The sequence below is a fragment of the Balaenoptera borealis genome (assembly GCF_965194805.1).
Source record: "Balaenoptera borealis genome assembly, chromosome: 2".
NCBI lineage: Eukaryota > Metazoa > Chordata > Mammalia > Artiodactyla > Balaenopteridae > Balaenoptera > Balaenoptera borealis.
Window position 1 is genome coordinate 7,124,202 of NC_138867.1, and position 17,928 is coordinate 7,142,129.

General features: G+C 40.7%; 1 protein-coding gene across 2 annotated transcripts in view; it reads left to right on the plus strand.

Annotated features, from left to right (window-relative positions):
• Positions 1-17,928, plus strand: part of ADCY2 (adenylate cyclase 2) — a 433,285-nt gene that overhangs the window by 371,935 nt on the left and 43,422 nt on the right. For both annotated transcript variants that reach the window (XM_082380318.1, XM_082380317.1), the window contains exon 18: positions 4,952-5,121. In XM_082380318.1, the coding sequence (XP_082236444.1) occupies positions 4,952-5,121 (170 nt within the window). The remainder of the gene's footprint in view (positions 1-4,951; positions 5,122-17,928) is intronic.

Sequence of the window (17,928 nt, forward strand, 5' to 3'; positions counted from 1 at the left end):
ACAGACATAGTTTGCACCCTGCAATACTGACTTTAATGGCCATTTATAATAGTCATCAAAAAGCATAGAAACAGACATAGTTTGCACCCTGCAATACTAACTTTAGAAAGTAATTTTAAAGGTGCAAAGATTTAGCTACCAGGGTGTTCGTCGAAAGGTTTATGTAACAATAACAACAAAGAAAGGAAAAGAAAGCAAGCAACCTAAAAGTTAGAATAAATTTAACTGTTTAAACAAATTTTGTTATGAACATACAATAAGATTATATCCAGCTGCTACAAAAGATGTTGTAGAAAACTATTTAATGACATAGAAATATATACTTATAAGCTATTAAGTGAAAAGTATCATTTAAAAACATTCCAAACAATCCTTTCCCAATTTTCTAAAATAATAATACCAATAACAAGTAGCACACACACCAAAAAAAAAAAAGCTGGAAAGATATACAAAACAATTAATTAATCATGGCTCAAGTTGGATGTTGGGGATTATAGGAGATGCTTACTTTTTATATGCGTCCTTTGTATATTTCCTAATTTTTAACATCAGGTGTATTATTTCTGTAGCAGAAGAAAAAGTCATTTAAAAATGTCCAACAGAATCAACCAGAAAGAATCTTTGCCATGTAGGCAGTTCACACTATATCAGGCATTTATATCATTTCATCCACAAAACTACCCTGTGAGTTAGATATTGGAATTCCTGTTTTCCAGGTGAGGAAACTGAAACCAAAAGATACTTAAGTAAATTGCCAAAGGTGACAGTGGCTGCTCCCTTGGTGTCAAAATGCAAGTTGGTTTCATCGATTAATATATGAAAAGTATTAATAACTATATGAACCAATTTTAGCTTAGTTACCTAATATTAAGTAATAGTAATATATGATATTTAAATAATACTAACAAATAACCTTAATAAAAATATTAACTAATAATTATATTAACTATTAAAACTATGTAAAAATAAGGTTCTTAGCAATAGTGTCCTAATAGAACTCAGCTCAGGAGCCTGCAGCCAGAGCTCTTGACATCCAGCGACCTCCCTGTAGGGCTACCTTATGTAGCAGAGGCAGCTGATCTTCACAGCTCCCAGCCTGGCCTTCTCCCGTTATTCTTCTTTATTCACACAATCCCTCTGTTGCTACCTTCAGGGTCCCAACCTACCTTTAATGAATTCCCACATCACCTTGCACATGGCCTCCAAGCCTTCTAGAAAGGCTTATTTAATAGAAAATGGACTAAAAGGCTACTTCCCATAACATATGTATTTTAGTAACCCTAACCCTGAAATGTGAAAACTTTTTAAAAGCCTAAGAATGAATTTTCAAATGTGAAATCATAGACATATTTTATAGGTATTGGCACATATTTCAAACTAGGGGTGTTTCAGAAAACTTTTAGAAGCCTACTGACCCCAATCCCCCGAAATGCACATGCACACATTCACACACACACACACACACACACACACACTCATACACACACACACACACACACACACACTCATGTAAGGGGCTCATTATTCTGCTTCTCATTCACTTAGGCTGAACTGTTGATAACGTTCATTCTAATAATGATTTTCAGCAGAATTTTAGCAGCAGAATCCTTTTTAAAATCAAATTTTAGGGTGGGGTGGAGAGATAGATTGGGAGTTTGGGACTGACGTGTACACACTGCTGTATTTAAAATAGATGACCAACAAGGACCTATTGTATAGCACAGGGAATGCTGTTCAATATTCTGTAATAACCGAAATGGGAAAAGAATTTGAGAAAGAATAGATACATGTATATGTATAAGTGAATCACTTTGCTGCACACCTGAAGCTAACACAACATTGTTAAGCAACTATACTCCAATATAAAATAAAAATTTTTTTAAAAAAGAAGAAAAATAAAATAAAAAGTCTTACAAAGAGCTCCAGTTTATAACAATAATAGCAGAATTTATATGGCCTCCCATGGGCCAGGCACTGTTCTGTGCACTTTACTTTTATTATCTTCTTTAATCTTCACAAGAATTCATCAAGGTGGGCTTCATCATCCTCCTTACCTTGGGTCACCTGTGCAGGGGACAGGCATGCCTTTATTTGTACCAGTGAGCTGCTTTGTGAGTAGAAGGGCGAGACGCTGAGTGGGAACCTTGCCCGCTGCGCGTTCCCAAGGCGATTTTGTGGCTTTACGGAGCAGTCGTGTAAGACAGTGACTGCTGACTAAAGAGGAGGTTAAAACCCAGGGATTCTCAGACTCTTGGTCGGGGTGGATACTTATGAAACATCTAATAGCAGATGAGCCCCAAAATGAACTAACGAAAGAAGACATACAAAGTGCAAGCCCGTGTTTTATTCGATTCACCAGAAAGAAGCCTGCCCTGTCAGGTTGCTGTGCACGTGCCCACAGGAATGCAGGGACCCCCAGACAGTCTGCGGGGCTCCCTGGGCAGCTTTCAGTAAGCTGTCCCAGCACCGATGCCCACTGAATCACTGAGCCTCACACCTGCCCTCTGAGGGCAATACTTAGCCATTAAGGATTTAAGTAATTAATTTAAGTCATTAAGGTAATAACGCCAAGTCCCCTATACACGAGGGCTGGTTTCAAAGCACAGGCTCTCTCTCCCTCACCCTCCGCTTTAGGGAGACTGAGTCGGTGGTGCCCATCCACTCTCTCCCAGACCTCTTGATTCTGTCCTTCCTCTCCGCCAGCCACATGGTCCCATCAGGACACATTTCCTCTCCTCTTTTCTTCTCCCTATTCTCTGTCGTGGGGTTATCAGTGGTCAGAATAGTAGAGAACTGACCTCAGGGAATTGTGGCCAAAGAAGTTGCGCTTACAGACTCCCAGCCTTCCCTAAGCCGCCACCACCCATCATGCTCCTTGCCTAGGGATGCTTTACTTCCTGGGGACTGACCCAGTGGTTGTCGGACCCAAGGGACTTAATTGCTGGTCTTCCTTCTGAAGCTGAGATGGCAGGTCTCAGTCCTCACTGGTGAGGATCTGCCTTGACCCCTGCGTGGGTGCCTCTCACAGGGAAGGAGGTGCCTGCTAGGACCACCACAGCTCATTTTCCAACTTTCCTTTCTCCCCCAAGAACAGGACTGATGCACTAATATTAGTAGCCCTCCCCATGGCTGACTGTAGATGACCTTAGCTGGGGAAATAAAAGGAAGAGCTAGAATGACAAAAATAAGCAGTTTATACATGGCTTATCCCATATAATGTAACTAAAATGGAGTAGCTTACACACTGAGCTATTTTTTAAAGGCAGGATTTATCAAACATCAGTCGGATCTCTGTTTTATTAAAATGATTAAACTTTACCGACTGCTGCTTCTGCTGCAGACACGAAAAGATAGCAGCTAATCCTGGTTATTAAAACCCTATAATCCAGCAAACAAACGCTTTGCGAGAATGACAACTGTTTCCACTTAGCGGGCACCTCCTGGCCTGCAGGGCCATGGACTCCAAGCTTTACGTGCTCTTCTCAGTGACCTAGAAGGGGGGACATTATTACGCTCCTTTTACAGATGAGGACACTGTGACATATGCAAGTTAGGGCACTGGCCTAAAGTCAATCCGCTAACGAGTGATTGGAGCAGAACTGAATCCAGGGCTATCCTGTCTTGTCAATGTCCACTGTGGTAAATGGAAAAGTGCTAACACAGGGCACCTGCCAGCTGCTTCCCATGGACCACAAAAGATGGACCGTGCTGGCCTTCGTCCTCACGCTGGGGTCTTTGATTTCTTTGGTGCCCGTCCACTTCCAGGGCAGTCATGACTCACCCAGGTCAAAGCTTTTAGGGTTTTTTGTTGTCTTTGTTTTGTTTTGTTTTGATTTTCAATTTCAAAATTTACTATCAAACGGCAGTACCCAAGACAATGTGGAACTAGCATAAGTAAAAACATATAGACCAATGGAACAGGATTAAGAGTTCAGAAGTAAACCCTCACACTTATGGCCAATTGGTTTTCAACCAATGTTAAATCTTGCTGTTTTTCTTCTTCTTCTTTTTCTTTTTTTTTTTTTTTTTAACTTTGTACGGTGCTACAGTTTATTTTCAAACATGTTCTTGTTGCTGATGTTGAAGACTCACCACTGAATTCCTCTCACGTCCTCCAGTTTTCTTAATTGATTTTTTATCTGGGATAAAGACCCATTAGTAGTCTGGTGAAGGCTGTGAACCCTTAGAATGTTGGGGTTTTTTTTTAAGTTTATTGGAGTGTAGTTGATTTACAGGGTTGTGTTAGTTTCAGGAGTACAGCAAAGTGATTCAGTTATATGTGTACATATATTCATTCTATTTTAGATTCTTTTCTCATATAGATTATCACAGAATATTGAGTAGAGTTCCCTGTGCTATACAGTAGGTTCCTGTTGGTTATCTATCTTATATATAGTTCAAAGCTTTTAGTTTTTTTAAATCCTTTCTGTTCTAGATAATCCCTCTGACACACAACTGCTTTTTAAATAAAATGTCTAGGCTTTCTTATACCTTTAATAGAACTACCTGTAATGATTTGTATCCTCTTAATGAATTAAATCATTGAAAGCCCACAAAAGATTCTGTGTACTGTCATTTTGTTTTAATCTGTAAATGTGTAGGGAGCCATTTTGTTTTCATTTTCAAGAAGCAAAGGACATTTGCTAATAATGACATAGCTTCAATATAGATTTCTAAAAATTATTTCTGAAAAGTATTTGGCCATATGCACGATTATTTTTATTAAACATGCTACGCTGGGTGAGCAAGCCATGTCATGAGTAATTCTTTTCTAAATCCAATGTGTTTAGTCATGTGTCACTGGATCAAGGAGCAGACAAATGCATCTGCTTTCACAGTCAGTTTGGGAGTTGACCAAGTGAGCTTGATGGTGGTCCCCAATTTTAATTCTCATTTTGCCATTCCTCAGAAGAGATCCCAAGTATTCATCTGACGTATTTCCCTGTTCCAGTACTTTATATACAGCTGCATCCTGGGATTGATATCCTGTTCGGTTTTCCTGCGTGTGAATTATGAGCTAAAGATGCTGATCATGATGGCAGCATTGGTGGGCTACAACACCATCTTTCTCCACACTCACGCCCACCTCCTGGATGACTACAGCCAGGTCTTATTTGAGAGGTAACCTGCTTCCTCTTCCTTCTCTTTAGTTCCTTCATGGGATGTTGGTAACATAAGTATGCGTGGAGTAAATGCAAATTAGCAATAGCACTGTCATTGGGAATCACTGTGTGAGTGTTTCTTTGAAGTGATGATTCAGGAAGAGAATGTGTGTTTTTTATTACAGATTACACAGAATAGGTATTATCACATATGATCAGCAGATATGAAATGGTTTAGAGAGAGGATTTGTGTTATAATCTGTACTATACTGATAAGAATAATCTTTCCTTTCACGTTCAGCATTATTGATATTTTGGACTGAAGGATTTTCAGGGGGTTGTCCTGTGCATTAAAGGTTATTGAGCAGTATCCCTGGCCTCTACCCACTAGATGCCACAAAATCCACCCCCCCCTCCAAGTCATGACAATTGAAAATGCCTCCAGACATTGAGGAATGTGCCCTCCAGGGCAGTGCGGCCCCCAGGTCAGAACAACTGAATCCATATACACAAAAGTACAGGGACAGTGGGTGGTTCCATTCACAAGTTATAGTGAATGGAACTATAACTTGTTGGAGATAAGATAAAATTTCGTATTGGAGATTTCCTAAAACATCCTGGTGTGGAGGGAATCCTACTGGTTGTGTTTACTCTGCCAGCCTTAGGACTAGATGCTTCAAGAATGATCCTCCCAGGTCCACGCCCTTGGACTTATGAAACGTTTCCTGTTATCAAATTACTTCTATAAACTAATCATAAATATTTATTCCCTGCTTGAAAAAGAAGTTTTCATCATGATATTCTCCATCTCGCATCTTAACAGCAAAAACACATTTTGTATCAAGTGTTAGGTTTATTTCTGGACCCGCCAGACTTCAAGTTTTTCTATGAGTGCTTTGCATAATCCCCCATAATATTTCTATATTTCTTTTAACATAAAATAAATGCCTTAAATACTTGCATAGATTTGTTGCTCAGGAAAGATGATTTGTGTTGACAGCTTATGGCCGCTTCACCAATGGAGGCCCAGTGTCAGGAACGTGGGCACCTCACTGTGTAAACGTTCCTTCCCAGTAAGAATGCTTTTAGAAACACAACTGCACCGCATTCTCTTCACCAAATTTAATTTTCGTCATCCTCCAACGCCATGAAACCCTAACAATCTGTAGTCAGGCTGAGGATAGTGGAGTTGCAAAAATACATAATTGTATTAAGGAAATTATATGATTCCTTAGCCAAGATGAAAATGAAATCGAAGTTAATTTTCCAATAAATTCTCAAAATTGCCAACCAAACACGCTTTAACATTTCCCTACCGTATCCAGAGAGCCCGTATTGAATCCGTAAGTAAATGTAGCATCACCGATTTTGGCACACAGCTGAGAACACTACTCAATTTCCCTTTATTAAATTTAAAGCTCCTGCATATGGTACACATCCGAAGCAAAAGTAGAAATTAGATTAGCAAGTTTCTGATGGAGAGGGAATTACTTTGGGGATCTGAGGGAGACACGCCACCTCTTTTTAGAACCCCAGCAGCAGGGAAGTAGCTATTTGGTTAAAGAAAAGGAGTTTTGCTTTCAGAGCCCTTTTGTTTCATTCAAGGTCTTTTGTGTGTGTTCTCTTGGCTTTGTCTTCATAATCACCTTAAAGCTAGGTAGGGCTGACGTGACAAGCCTCAGGCACCTGCCTTCACTGCCAACGGTAAGCCAGCATCCTCTCTAGGATGGGTGCGCCCGCCTCCTAACCTTGACTAAGGTTTCTGCGTGAGCTGCCACAATACTCCCGGAAGCATGCCTCTGCCAGAAGATGAATATTACTGACATAATAGCATAATACCTCAAAATTAACAAATGTTCTCTAATAGCAGTTTAAAACGAACCCCAAATGAGAGACCTTTGAGTGGCAGCTTGGAATCCCCTCTGATTTCCCCAAGCTCGGTGTGTGTATGACTTAACCATGTGACTTGTGCCAGTGCTAAAACCCATTGAGTTCAATGTTTCCTTTCCCTTTTCTGAGATTCAAGATATTCCACCATGAAAGAACTGATAAAGGTTTTTTCCTCCTATATCTGGTTTGTTATTGCTGACACAACCCTTTCAGATATGAAACTAGGATCCATAAAAAAAAAAAAAAAGCTAGTCTGAGATGTTGCTTTGAGAATGTACGTCCCTCCGTCCCAAAGCCATAGATGCCCTTCAAGGAAAATGCTGGCTTAACACAAGGCCAGGCAGCACCTCCTTTCCTGATCGAGTTGGTCTGTGCCATCAAAGTCACATGCTTGGTGCCATCCCTTTTCTGACCTGTTTTTGGTCACTGTTGATGCTGAAAACTCGGCCTCTGTGCACCGGTGTCAAGTCAAATCTTGGAGACAGAGTTTTAAGTGAAGTAGAAAAGAATAGCTTTATCTCTTTGCCAGGCAGAGGGGGACACACTGGGCTCCTGTGTGTCCTAACCAGGGATGATTTGGGGAGGAGTTTTATAGCAATAGCTCAAGGGCGGTGTTGCTAATAAGGATCAGGGTGTGTGCAGGGTCTGCAGTCCTTTAATCTGGCCTCAGGTGGTCTCCTGATGAGGTTCTCTGGTTCCTTTGATCTGCCCTCAGGTGGTCTCCTCCCTTGTCTCTGCATCCCCTCCCTTCCTGGATTAGCAACTGTTCCAATCTGCCCTTTGGAACTCAGGGAAGGTCATAGAGGCTGGAGTCTATTCCCTACAAACAAGAAATGGGGGGCAAAGAAAAGCTTCCGTGCCCAGGAGCCCCACAGGGTCCTGCTCGGTTTCAGCATCTCTGTTTACAGGGGACTGCTGGGCCATCTTCTGAATACACAGTTTGGACTGTGTTGTTGTCCTATATGTGAGTTCACCATGTTTCAGGGGCCTTTTCCAAGCCAAATTTGACATTGATCACGGACAAGCCAACAGGGAGTTTTTTTGCCAGCAGGGTCATCAAACAAAACAAAAGTATGCACTAGAAAGACTCCAGATCAATGAATGATTCAGAAAAGGATACCAAAAATAATCTGTAAGATTCATGAGTGCGGAAAGCCAACTTTACAGGAGAAAAAAAAAAGTCTACTTGAGAGGGTGTGCCATTAAAAATCTATACGAATGGAGGCCAGCAAGGTCCCAGTACTTCACCTGCCATCACGTGATTGTGATCTATCACCTCATGGTGAAGGAAGCTCAGAAGTGTCTGATATTTAGGAAGTCCAGAAAAATCCATGTCCTAATTCTTTGGCATTTACAACAGTCTTCCATATCATCTGTGAGTACGAGATGCTTTGTTGAATCAATCAATCAACAATCCCGATTCCGGTCCATGACACCATCTCCCAAAGCCCTCAGCCAACACCACTGAGGATGCTTTACAGGTGATGGTGATGGTGATCGTGATAACCATTGATATTGCTGGAAGCTGTTTTTGTTTCAAGGACACGTTCCCTTCCCTTGACAAAGGCTCGTTACAGAGTCTGCAAGACGTTGTCAGATCTTTCCTGTGCGTTTTTTCCTTGCAGAACTGAAGAGTATCAAAGGATGAATATTATCATTTCACGTGGACCCAGCCATTATGTTAATTCACCTGAAAGCTAGAAATATGCCTTCTATTCTAAAGATGTGTGGAGGATGGAGAGCTTGAACAGAGGGGTTAACCAGGAGTCCAGCACATTAACCAGCTCTGTGTGGGCACTTAGCCTAATAAAATAAATACTTTGTGGGCAGCATATAAAGTGTATAAGTAAGCAGCAGTTATATCGAGTACCCAGCATCATTCAGAAGCTCTGGATTATTGCTGGTAGAAATGTCTGCATAATTTTAACTTCCTGACCTTAGCAACAGCTCCATACCAAGGATAGCCATGGAAATGCTCCATAGCGATGGAGCCGTGAGTCAAGCACCTTCAACATGGTTCTGCATTCTCTGTTTTTTCTGTGTCTCATGGAAAACCCAATGGCTAGAATTCGGCATATTGTAACATTTTGACAGTGTCCCAGCTAGGGATCAACTGATGATGAGCTCACTGAAAGCCTGGAGGAAGAACTGCGGCATTAGTCATGCTCAGGAAGAAGGCAGGAGCAGTATGCATCCACCTCTGGGAGAGATGGTCCAGAGGCATATCCAGGCACCTGACATTTCTTTAAAGTCTCCTCCTTTAAATGAAAACCGTATTCCAAATCTGTAGTCAAACCCATAATATATCCAAGTTCATACCAAAAAGATTTTAAATTACTTTCAAATTTAATATCTCAGTTTCTCTTCCCCTTCCTAATTCCCCTCCTCCCCCTCCAGTGCCATCTCCAGAAAGTATGGAATACACACGTTTGTTTCTCTGTAGCTGACGCCACTAGTAGCAGAGCTGGGAGGTAGAGTAAGGAGGTCAGTAATCTGAGTTGCCTAAATTAACAAGAACAACAAAAAAAGTTGTCCTAGGGCTGCTCGAATTCTCCCAAGCTTTCTTTTCTTCTATAAAAAGCAACCATTAGTGAGCTCCTTTGTTATCTAACCTAAAAAAGAAAATGCCCTGTGATTTGGACCCACTTGTAGGAAGATACTCAATTTTTAGGCTGTTTCTTGTTTTGTTTGATTTTAGACTGAGGGGAAGAAGGAAACTTCAGAGAGCCTGGGCCCCCAGACTAGATAGGATACGTACTTCTTATCATCAGCTCTCCAATGCATGAGGCTAAAGCCCAGTGCACAGACCCACGATATCAGATGCACCAACTGCTTCCCATTTAAAATCACTCTTCTCCAAAGGATGAAACCATGATTGCATTAATCAGGGTGCATCATTTCTCCATAGCAAAAGGCCAGCACTACCTCTCCAGCCCCACTTTGATCATTTCTCCTGACCTGCAGCTGCCTCCAGGGCTCTTCCTTAAGCATGAGCTTATCCCTTATTATGTTAGTCATTGGCAGTGCCAGAATTTGTCTGCAGTCCTTAGCATTTGTGAATAACTCGGAAAAAGCATGAGACTTTGATCCATCTGTCCTTGGATGACACTGGGTCACCTTCTCTGGAAGATTGCATAGGATTTCAGTGCATCTGTGTCCAGCCAGAGGAGGAAAAGTGTCTATAAATGAAACCCCTTAGATTTCACACCAACACAGTTATTTGTCCACTCATTCCTTTGTCTTTACAGCACAGTTTCATTGAATACCCTGTATATTCCAGACCTGATTGCTGGAGTCCAAGCACATAGAGATGAATAAAATATAGTCTCTGCTCTCAAGAATTTACAAAATCTCTCTATTAGAAAATTGTGTTTCACCATAAGGCTAAAAGGAGACTTGCAGGTTAAGTTCCTGTAGCCTACCTAGGGAATGAGTGAACCTGTTGGCTGGAGGCTGGTTAAGTGACCCAGAGTTGACTGTGATATTGGAAAGACCTTGAAGAACTGTGGAGGTCCAAAAAGATAAGGGAGGAGTGTTGTCAACATCATGGCAGAATAAGACATCCCTCATGTTTGTCCCCAACAATAATTTGTAATCTATCCTTGGAGGAAAGTGCCTTTGTAGGAGCTGTGGGACCCAGCACCATATGGGATCCAGGAGGAGTCTTGTCCACCCATGTGTTGGACAGTAGGCATACAGACCTTGATCCTGGCTGTGGACCCTGCAGTGACATGTAATCCAGCCTCAGCAGCTCTTGGCCTTGGAGCCCCCTGGAAAACAGTCTTAGCCAGTGACCCATGGAAGAGAGAGACTTTGCGGAAGTCCAGGTTTTCAGAGGAGAAATTCTAGCACACCATTGGAGAAAAAAACATGAGTTTGGACATGCTGAAGTGGGTAAGAGAAACAGTCTGACTCTGTCCGTCCACACCACCCTTCCCCCAAGATGGCACAGCTTAAGTCCAAGAGAGATGTTCTCACTCTGTGACTTCTCCTGTGAGCACCCGGCTTGCCAGCTGTGCAGGAAGCTACCAAGCTGGGAGAGGAGCAGATAGGACTCTCAGAGGGCTTTAAGAGAACACAGATGCCACTAACTGCATTACTGCCTTTGTCAAGGAGCCCACCCACAAGCCGCTGGGAACACTTCACCCACAGATCTCCCCAGCTGGCTCACGGGCACCCTCATTGTTCCGCATGCCTCATGCACACCCCTACCCTGTGGCCAGCTCCCTGTGCATATTCCCTCCCGATGACAGCATCGAGAGGGAGCTTGGACCAACAGCTAGTGGGCATGCACAGAAAGCTGACTGAAATCTGAGGGCCAGAGAGAGACCACAAACTTGAGCTTTAGCAAGTTTTGTTTGGGAAAACAAAAGGAAGACTGTCAGCAGTCGGCCTGGTGCATTGCAGGATGGAGAGAAGGCATAGAAGCTTAGAATTCTGCCACAAGAAGGAGCAAGAAAGGTGGAGAGATGTATCCACAGAAGGTCCAGAAAGCCTCAGAAGCACTAGCAGGGCTGGAGGAAGATATTTATGCCCTGAAGACAGTTAGTAAAGGGTGCAGGAAGTGAGTGCTACTTCACATATGAATACAGCAATGCAAAACTTTAAGGAACATGAAATCAAGGAAGAAAGGAACAAAAGAACTAAAAAACAGCTAGAAAACAATTCATTATTAAGCCCTTACCTATCAATTTTACTCTAAGTGTAAATGGATTGAATTGTCCATTTAAAAGGCATAGAGTGGCTATACAGATAAAAAAAACAAGATCCACCTATGTGCTGCCTACAAGGAACTCACCTCAGCTTTAAGGACACACATAGGATCAAAGTAAAGGAATGGAAAAAGATATTCCATGCAAGTGGAAACAAAAAGAGAGTAGGGGTAGCTATACTTATATCCGATAAATACACTTTCATCCAAAAACAGTAACAAGAAACAAAGTCATTATGTATTGACAAAGGGGTCAATTCATCTAGAAGATATAAAAATTATAAATATATATGCATCCAACATCAGAACACCTAAATAAATTAAGCGAATACTAGTAGATATGATAGGAGAAATAGATGACAATGGAATAATAGTAGAGAACATCAATACATCACATTCAACAATAGATCATCCAGACAGAAAGTCAAATAGGAAACATTGGACTTGAACTATACTTTAGGTCAAATGGACCTAACAGACACATATGGAACACTCCATCTAACAGCAACAGAATACACATTCTTCACAAGCACACATGGAACATTCCAGAATAGATCATATGTTAGGTCATAAAACATGTCTTAGCAAAATTAAGGTTGAAATTATACCATGTATCTTTTCCAATCACAATAGTATGAAACTAGAAATCAGTAACAGTAGGAAAACTGGGAATTTCACAAATATATAGAAATTAAACCACATACTCCTAAACAATCAATGGTCAAAGAAGAATACAAAAGAAAAAACAAAATATAACTTGAAACGAATGAAAATGGGAACACAAGGTACCAGAACCTATAGTATGCTGCAAAAGCAGTTTTTAAAGGTAAGCTTATCATTACAAATGCCTACATTAAGAAAAAGAAAGATCTCAGATAAAAACCCTAACATTACACCTCAAAGAAATAGAAAAAGAAGAACAAACTAAGCCCAAAGTTAGCAGAAGGAAGGAAATAACAAAGATCAGAGAAGAAATTAATGAAATACAGACCAAGAAGACAATAGAAAACATCAGTGAAGCTAAGAGCTGATTTTTGAAAAGATAAACAAAATAAACAAACCTTTAAGTAGACTAGCCATAGGGAAAAAAGAGAGAGGACTGGAATAAATAAAATTAGAAATGAAATAGAAGACATTACAGTTGATACTACCCAAATACAAAGGATCATAAGAGACTACTATGAAAAATTATACACCAACAAATTGGACAACAGAGAAGAAATGGATAAATTCTTGGAAACATACAACCTACCAAGACTGAATGATGAAGAAATAGAAAGTCCTAACAGACCAATAATGAGGAAGGAGATTGAATCAGTAATCAAAATCTCCAACAAAGAGAAGCTCAGGACCAGATGATTTACTAGTGAATTCTACCAAACATTTAAAGAAAAATTAATCCCAATATTTCTCAAACTTTTCCCAAAATTGAAGAGGAGGGAACACTCCCAAACTCACTTTATGCGGCCAGCATTACCCTGATATCAAAGCCTGATAGGGACACTAAAAGAAAAAAACAACAAACAACAACAACAAAAAAAACCACAGACTAATATTTCCGATAAATATAGATGCAAAAATTCTGAACAAAATATTAACAAGCCAAATTGAACAGCACATTAAAAGGATCATGCCCCATGATCAAACGGGATCTATCCCTGAGATACAAGGATGGTTCAACACATGCAAACTAATAAGTGTGATACACCACATTAATAGAATGAAAGATAAAAATCATGTGATCTATTATCTCAATAAATGCAGGAAAAGCATTTGATGAAATACATCTTCTCATGATAAAAAACTTTCAACAAATTGGGTATAAAAGGAACACACCTCAGCATGATAAAGTTGGCATATAACAAGTGCATAGCTAACATCATACTCATTGAAAAAAGGCTGAAAGCTTTGCCTCTAAAATCAAGACAAGAAAAGGGTGCCTCTCTTGCCACTTTTATTCAACATAGTACTGGAAGTCTTACCCAGAGAAATCAGGCAAGAAAAAGAAATGAAAGGCATACAATTAGAAGGAAGATGAAAAATTGTCTTTGTTTGCAGATGATATGCTCTTATACATAGAGAACCCTAAAGGCTCCACCAAAAAAAAATTGCTAGAACTAATCAAAAAATTCAGTTACGTCACAGCATACAGAATCAACATACAGAAATCAGTTGTGTTTCTATACACTAACAATGAATTATCTGATAAAGAAATAAAGAAAACGATCCCATTCACAATGGCATCAAAACCAAGAAAATATTTAGGAATAAATTACACCAAGGAGATGAAAGATCTGTACACTGAAAACCATAAGACTTTGATGAAAATAACTGAAGAAGACACAAGCAAATGGAAAGAAATCCCATGTTCATGGATCAGAAGAATATTGTTAAAATGTTCATACTACCTAAAGCCATCTATAGATTCAATGCAATTCCCATCAAAATTCCATTAGCAGTTTTCACAGAAATAGAACAAACAATTCTAAAATTTGTATAGAACCACAAAAGACCCTGAATAACCAAAGTAATCCTGAGTAAGAGGCATAAAGCTGGAGGCATCACACTCCTGATTTCAAACTACACTGCAAAGCTACAGTAATTAAAACCATATGGTACTGACAAAAAAATAGATACATAGACAAGTGGAACAGAATACAGAGCCCAGATAACCCCTTGCATATGTGATAAACTAATATTTGACAAGGGAGCCAATAATGCTCAATAAGTAAAGGATAGTCTCTTCACTAAATGGTATTGGGAAAATTAAATACCACATGCAGAAGAATGAGATTGGACCCCTATCTTGCACCACTAACAAACATTAATTTGAAATGGATAAGAGACCTGAAACTTTAAAATGCCTAGAAAAAAACAGGGGAAAAAAACTCCTCGACATTGATCTTAGCAATGATTTTTTTGGATATGTCACCAAAAGCACAAACAACAAAAGCAAAAATAAGTGAGTGGAACTACATCAAGCTAAAAAACTTCTGAATGGCAAAAGAAACCATCAACGAAATGAAAAAGCAACCTACAGAATGGGAGAAACTACTTGCCAATAATATATCTGATAATGGGCTAATATCCAAAATACATAAAGAACTCATACAACTCAACATGAAAAAAATCAATTTAAAAGTAGGCAGAGAGGGGCTTCCCTGGTGGCGCAGTGGTTGAGAATCTGCCTGCCAATGCAGGGGACACGGGTTCGAGCCCTGGTCTGGGAAGATCCCACATGCCGTGGAGCAACTGGGCCCGTGAGCCATAACTACTGAGCCTGTGCCTCTGGAGCCTGTGCTCCGCAACAAGAGAGGCCGCGACAGTGAGAGGCCCGTGCACTGCGATGAAGAGTAGCCCCCGCTCACCGCAACTAGAGAAAGCCCTCGCACAGAAACAAAGACCCAACACAGCCAAAAATAAATAAATAAACAAATTTTTTTAAAATAAATAAATAAATAAAATAAAATAAAAGTAGGCAGAGGAACTGAATAGACATTTTCCAAAGAAGACATACAAATGGTCAACAGGACACAAGAAAATGTTCAATATTATTAATAATCGGGGAAGTGCATATCAAGACCACAATAAAATGTTGCACACTCCTTAGAATGGCTATCATCAAAAAGACAAGAGATGACAAGTTTTGGCAAGGATGTGGAGAAAAAGGAATAAAGGGATATTATTTTCTCAGCCATGAGAAAAATGGAAATCCTGCCACTTGCAACAACATGAATGGACCCTGAGGGCATCATGCTGAGTGAAATAAGCCAGCCAGAGACAGACAAATACTGTATGATGTCACTTATATGTGAAATCTAAAAAAGCTGAACTCACAGAAACAGAGTAGAACGGTGGTTACCCAGGGCTGGGGAAAGGTGGGAGAAGTGGGGAGATGTTGGTCAAAAGGCACCAGCTTCCTGTTATAACATGAATACCTTCTGGGGATCTAAGGTACAGCATGGTGACTATAGCTAACAATACTGTATTACATACTTGAAAGTTGCTAAAAGAGTAGATCTTAAATGTTCTCACCACAAAAAGGAGATGGTAATTATGTGAGGTGATGAGGATGTCAGCTAATGCTATAGGGATAATCATTTCCCAACATATAAGTGTATCAAATCAACACATTGCACACCTTAAACTTATACAGTTTATATGTCAATTATGTCTAAATAGAACTGGAAAGAAAATAGCTGAAAAAATATGTCAAAAGACACAAACACAAACTGTCTGCAGAGGTCATTCCCACCCCTGACTCAGTTGGTCAAGAAAACTTATTAATGATGCATCTCCAATCATTGGAAAGGAATGGTGTATTTTTTAAACGACTGAGCTGTTTTAGAACTCTCCTGTCTGACCACAGCTCTGATGGTCATTGCAAAAAACCAGGTCAGCCATCAGAAAATAGGTTTGCTTTGATGGCTGCTGATTCTGAGCAGTGGAATACAGGAATTTTGGCTGAGCTGTCATCCTCACGCTTCATCACGAGCCAGCATCACCTGGCCAGGACCCAGCCACTGCACTGGTGACCCGGAGGGAGGAGAGCTTGGAAGCAGAGATCAACAGGTTGCTGTATGCCACTCACCTGAAAGGCCAGGAGGGAATATCAGGAATGTGGTACTAACACATGCATCTCAGCAATTCCTTGCCCTTTCGCCAGCCAGACTTAGAGGAAGATTTCCCGACAGGGCAATTGGCTGTCTTTATTTTGCCCTTGGCATTTTAACCCCAACGTTTCCTTTCTGGGGTATTTTTGTTTTATTCGGATTGTATCGTCTCCTGACATTGTAGTTGAGGTCTTGGTCCTGTGCTGAGCAAGGTACAGCAGATTCATCTTGCAGCAGCAACAAGTTGGCCAAAACTTGAGCTTTTTGCATCGCTTGACATTGAAGATGGCTGAGGATTCAGAGGTTCCTTGTGGGCAAAGCCAGGCGTTTCCTAACTTACTCACAGGGACAGCCAGAAGTAAAGAGCTTCATCAGCGGCAGAACAACAGGGTCTCACGTTAAGAGGGAGGGCAGTAGCCATTGTCTCTTTGTGGGACTTTTCTTCATGAAACGCAGGCCTCAGGGGTTCAGGGTCCCAGAGGTCAGACCACTTTTGATCCCAGTGAGTGACCTGGGAAGATCTGATTTTACTCAGTTCGTATATTGTTACCAACACAACAGAAACTAGGTTTCTTGAGGTACTTTTCTTCTTAGTAAATAGAGGCTTATGTCACCTAGAAAATAGAATGTTTTGAAATGTTAATTATGTTTGTGTATACATACCTGGACTGCATCCTCTCCTGAAAGCAATGAAAATGTCATTTTTATGTCACGGAGCTGTTTGCCTTTAGGTTAGAGACTGGTTCACCAAGCAATTCCATATCCTTTGCCCAATTTGTTAGGTTTCTTTGTTCTCTTGGACTCTGGAAACTTGAGGGCCAGAATGATTGCTCCATTAACAGCCTCAGGGTGAGGGTCAGCTGTAAATTAGTGTGTGGCTACAGGCACATTTGGGTGTCTGTGTCTCCAGAACCCATTTTTAAGGATGAAAAATAGCCTATCTGGTCACATTTTGGCTAAAACTGTCAAGTTAAAAATCATAGAGTTAGAAACCTTCTCAGTTATATTAGCTCTGTCTTCTATACTTCATGACAGAGTGATAGCACAGCCCTAACATGTGGAAGTCCAAAGTGGATTTCATCCCTAAAACTTAAAGGGAAGGGAGAGAGAGAGACCTCAGACTAAGTTGCTGTCATTTTTATATAAATGGCCGATACAATTGTTAATGTGTCAGTGTGTCACTTAAAAGAAGACATGCTGAGGTCCTAAGCCCCAGTAGCTGAGGATGTGACCGTATTTGGAAATAGGATCATTGCACATGTAATTAGTTAAGATCAAGTCCTGCTGGAGTGGGGTGGGCCCTGATCCAATATGACTGGTGTCCTTGTAAGAAGATGGCCATGTGGAGACAGAGACACATGGGGGGAGGGGAGCGGGTACCACGTGATGATGAAGACAGACATGGAGTGATACAGTGGCCAGCCGATCACCAAAGCCAGGACGAGGCAAGGAAGGATTTCTCTGCAGGTTTCAGAGGGAGCACGGCCCTGCCGCCACCTTGATTTCAGACTTCTGGCCTCCAGAACTATGAGATGATAAATTTCTGTTGTTTTAAGCCACCCAGTTTGTGGCACTTTGTTTCAGCAATCCTGGGAGTTAGGAGTTTGGAATT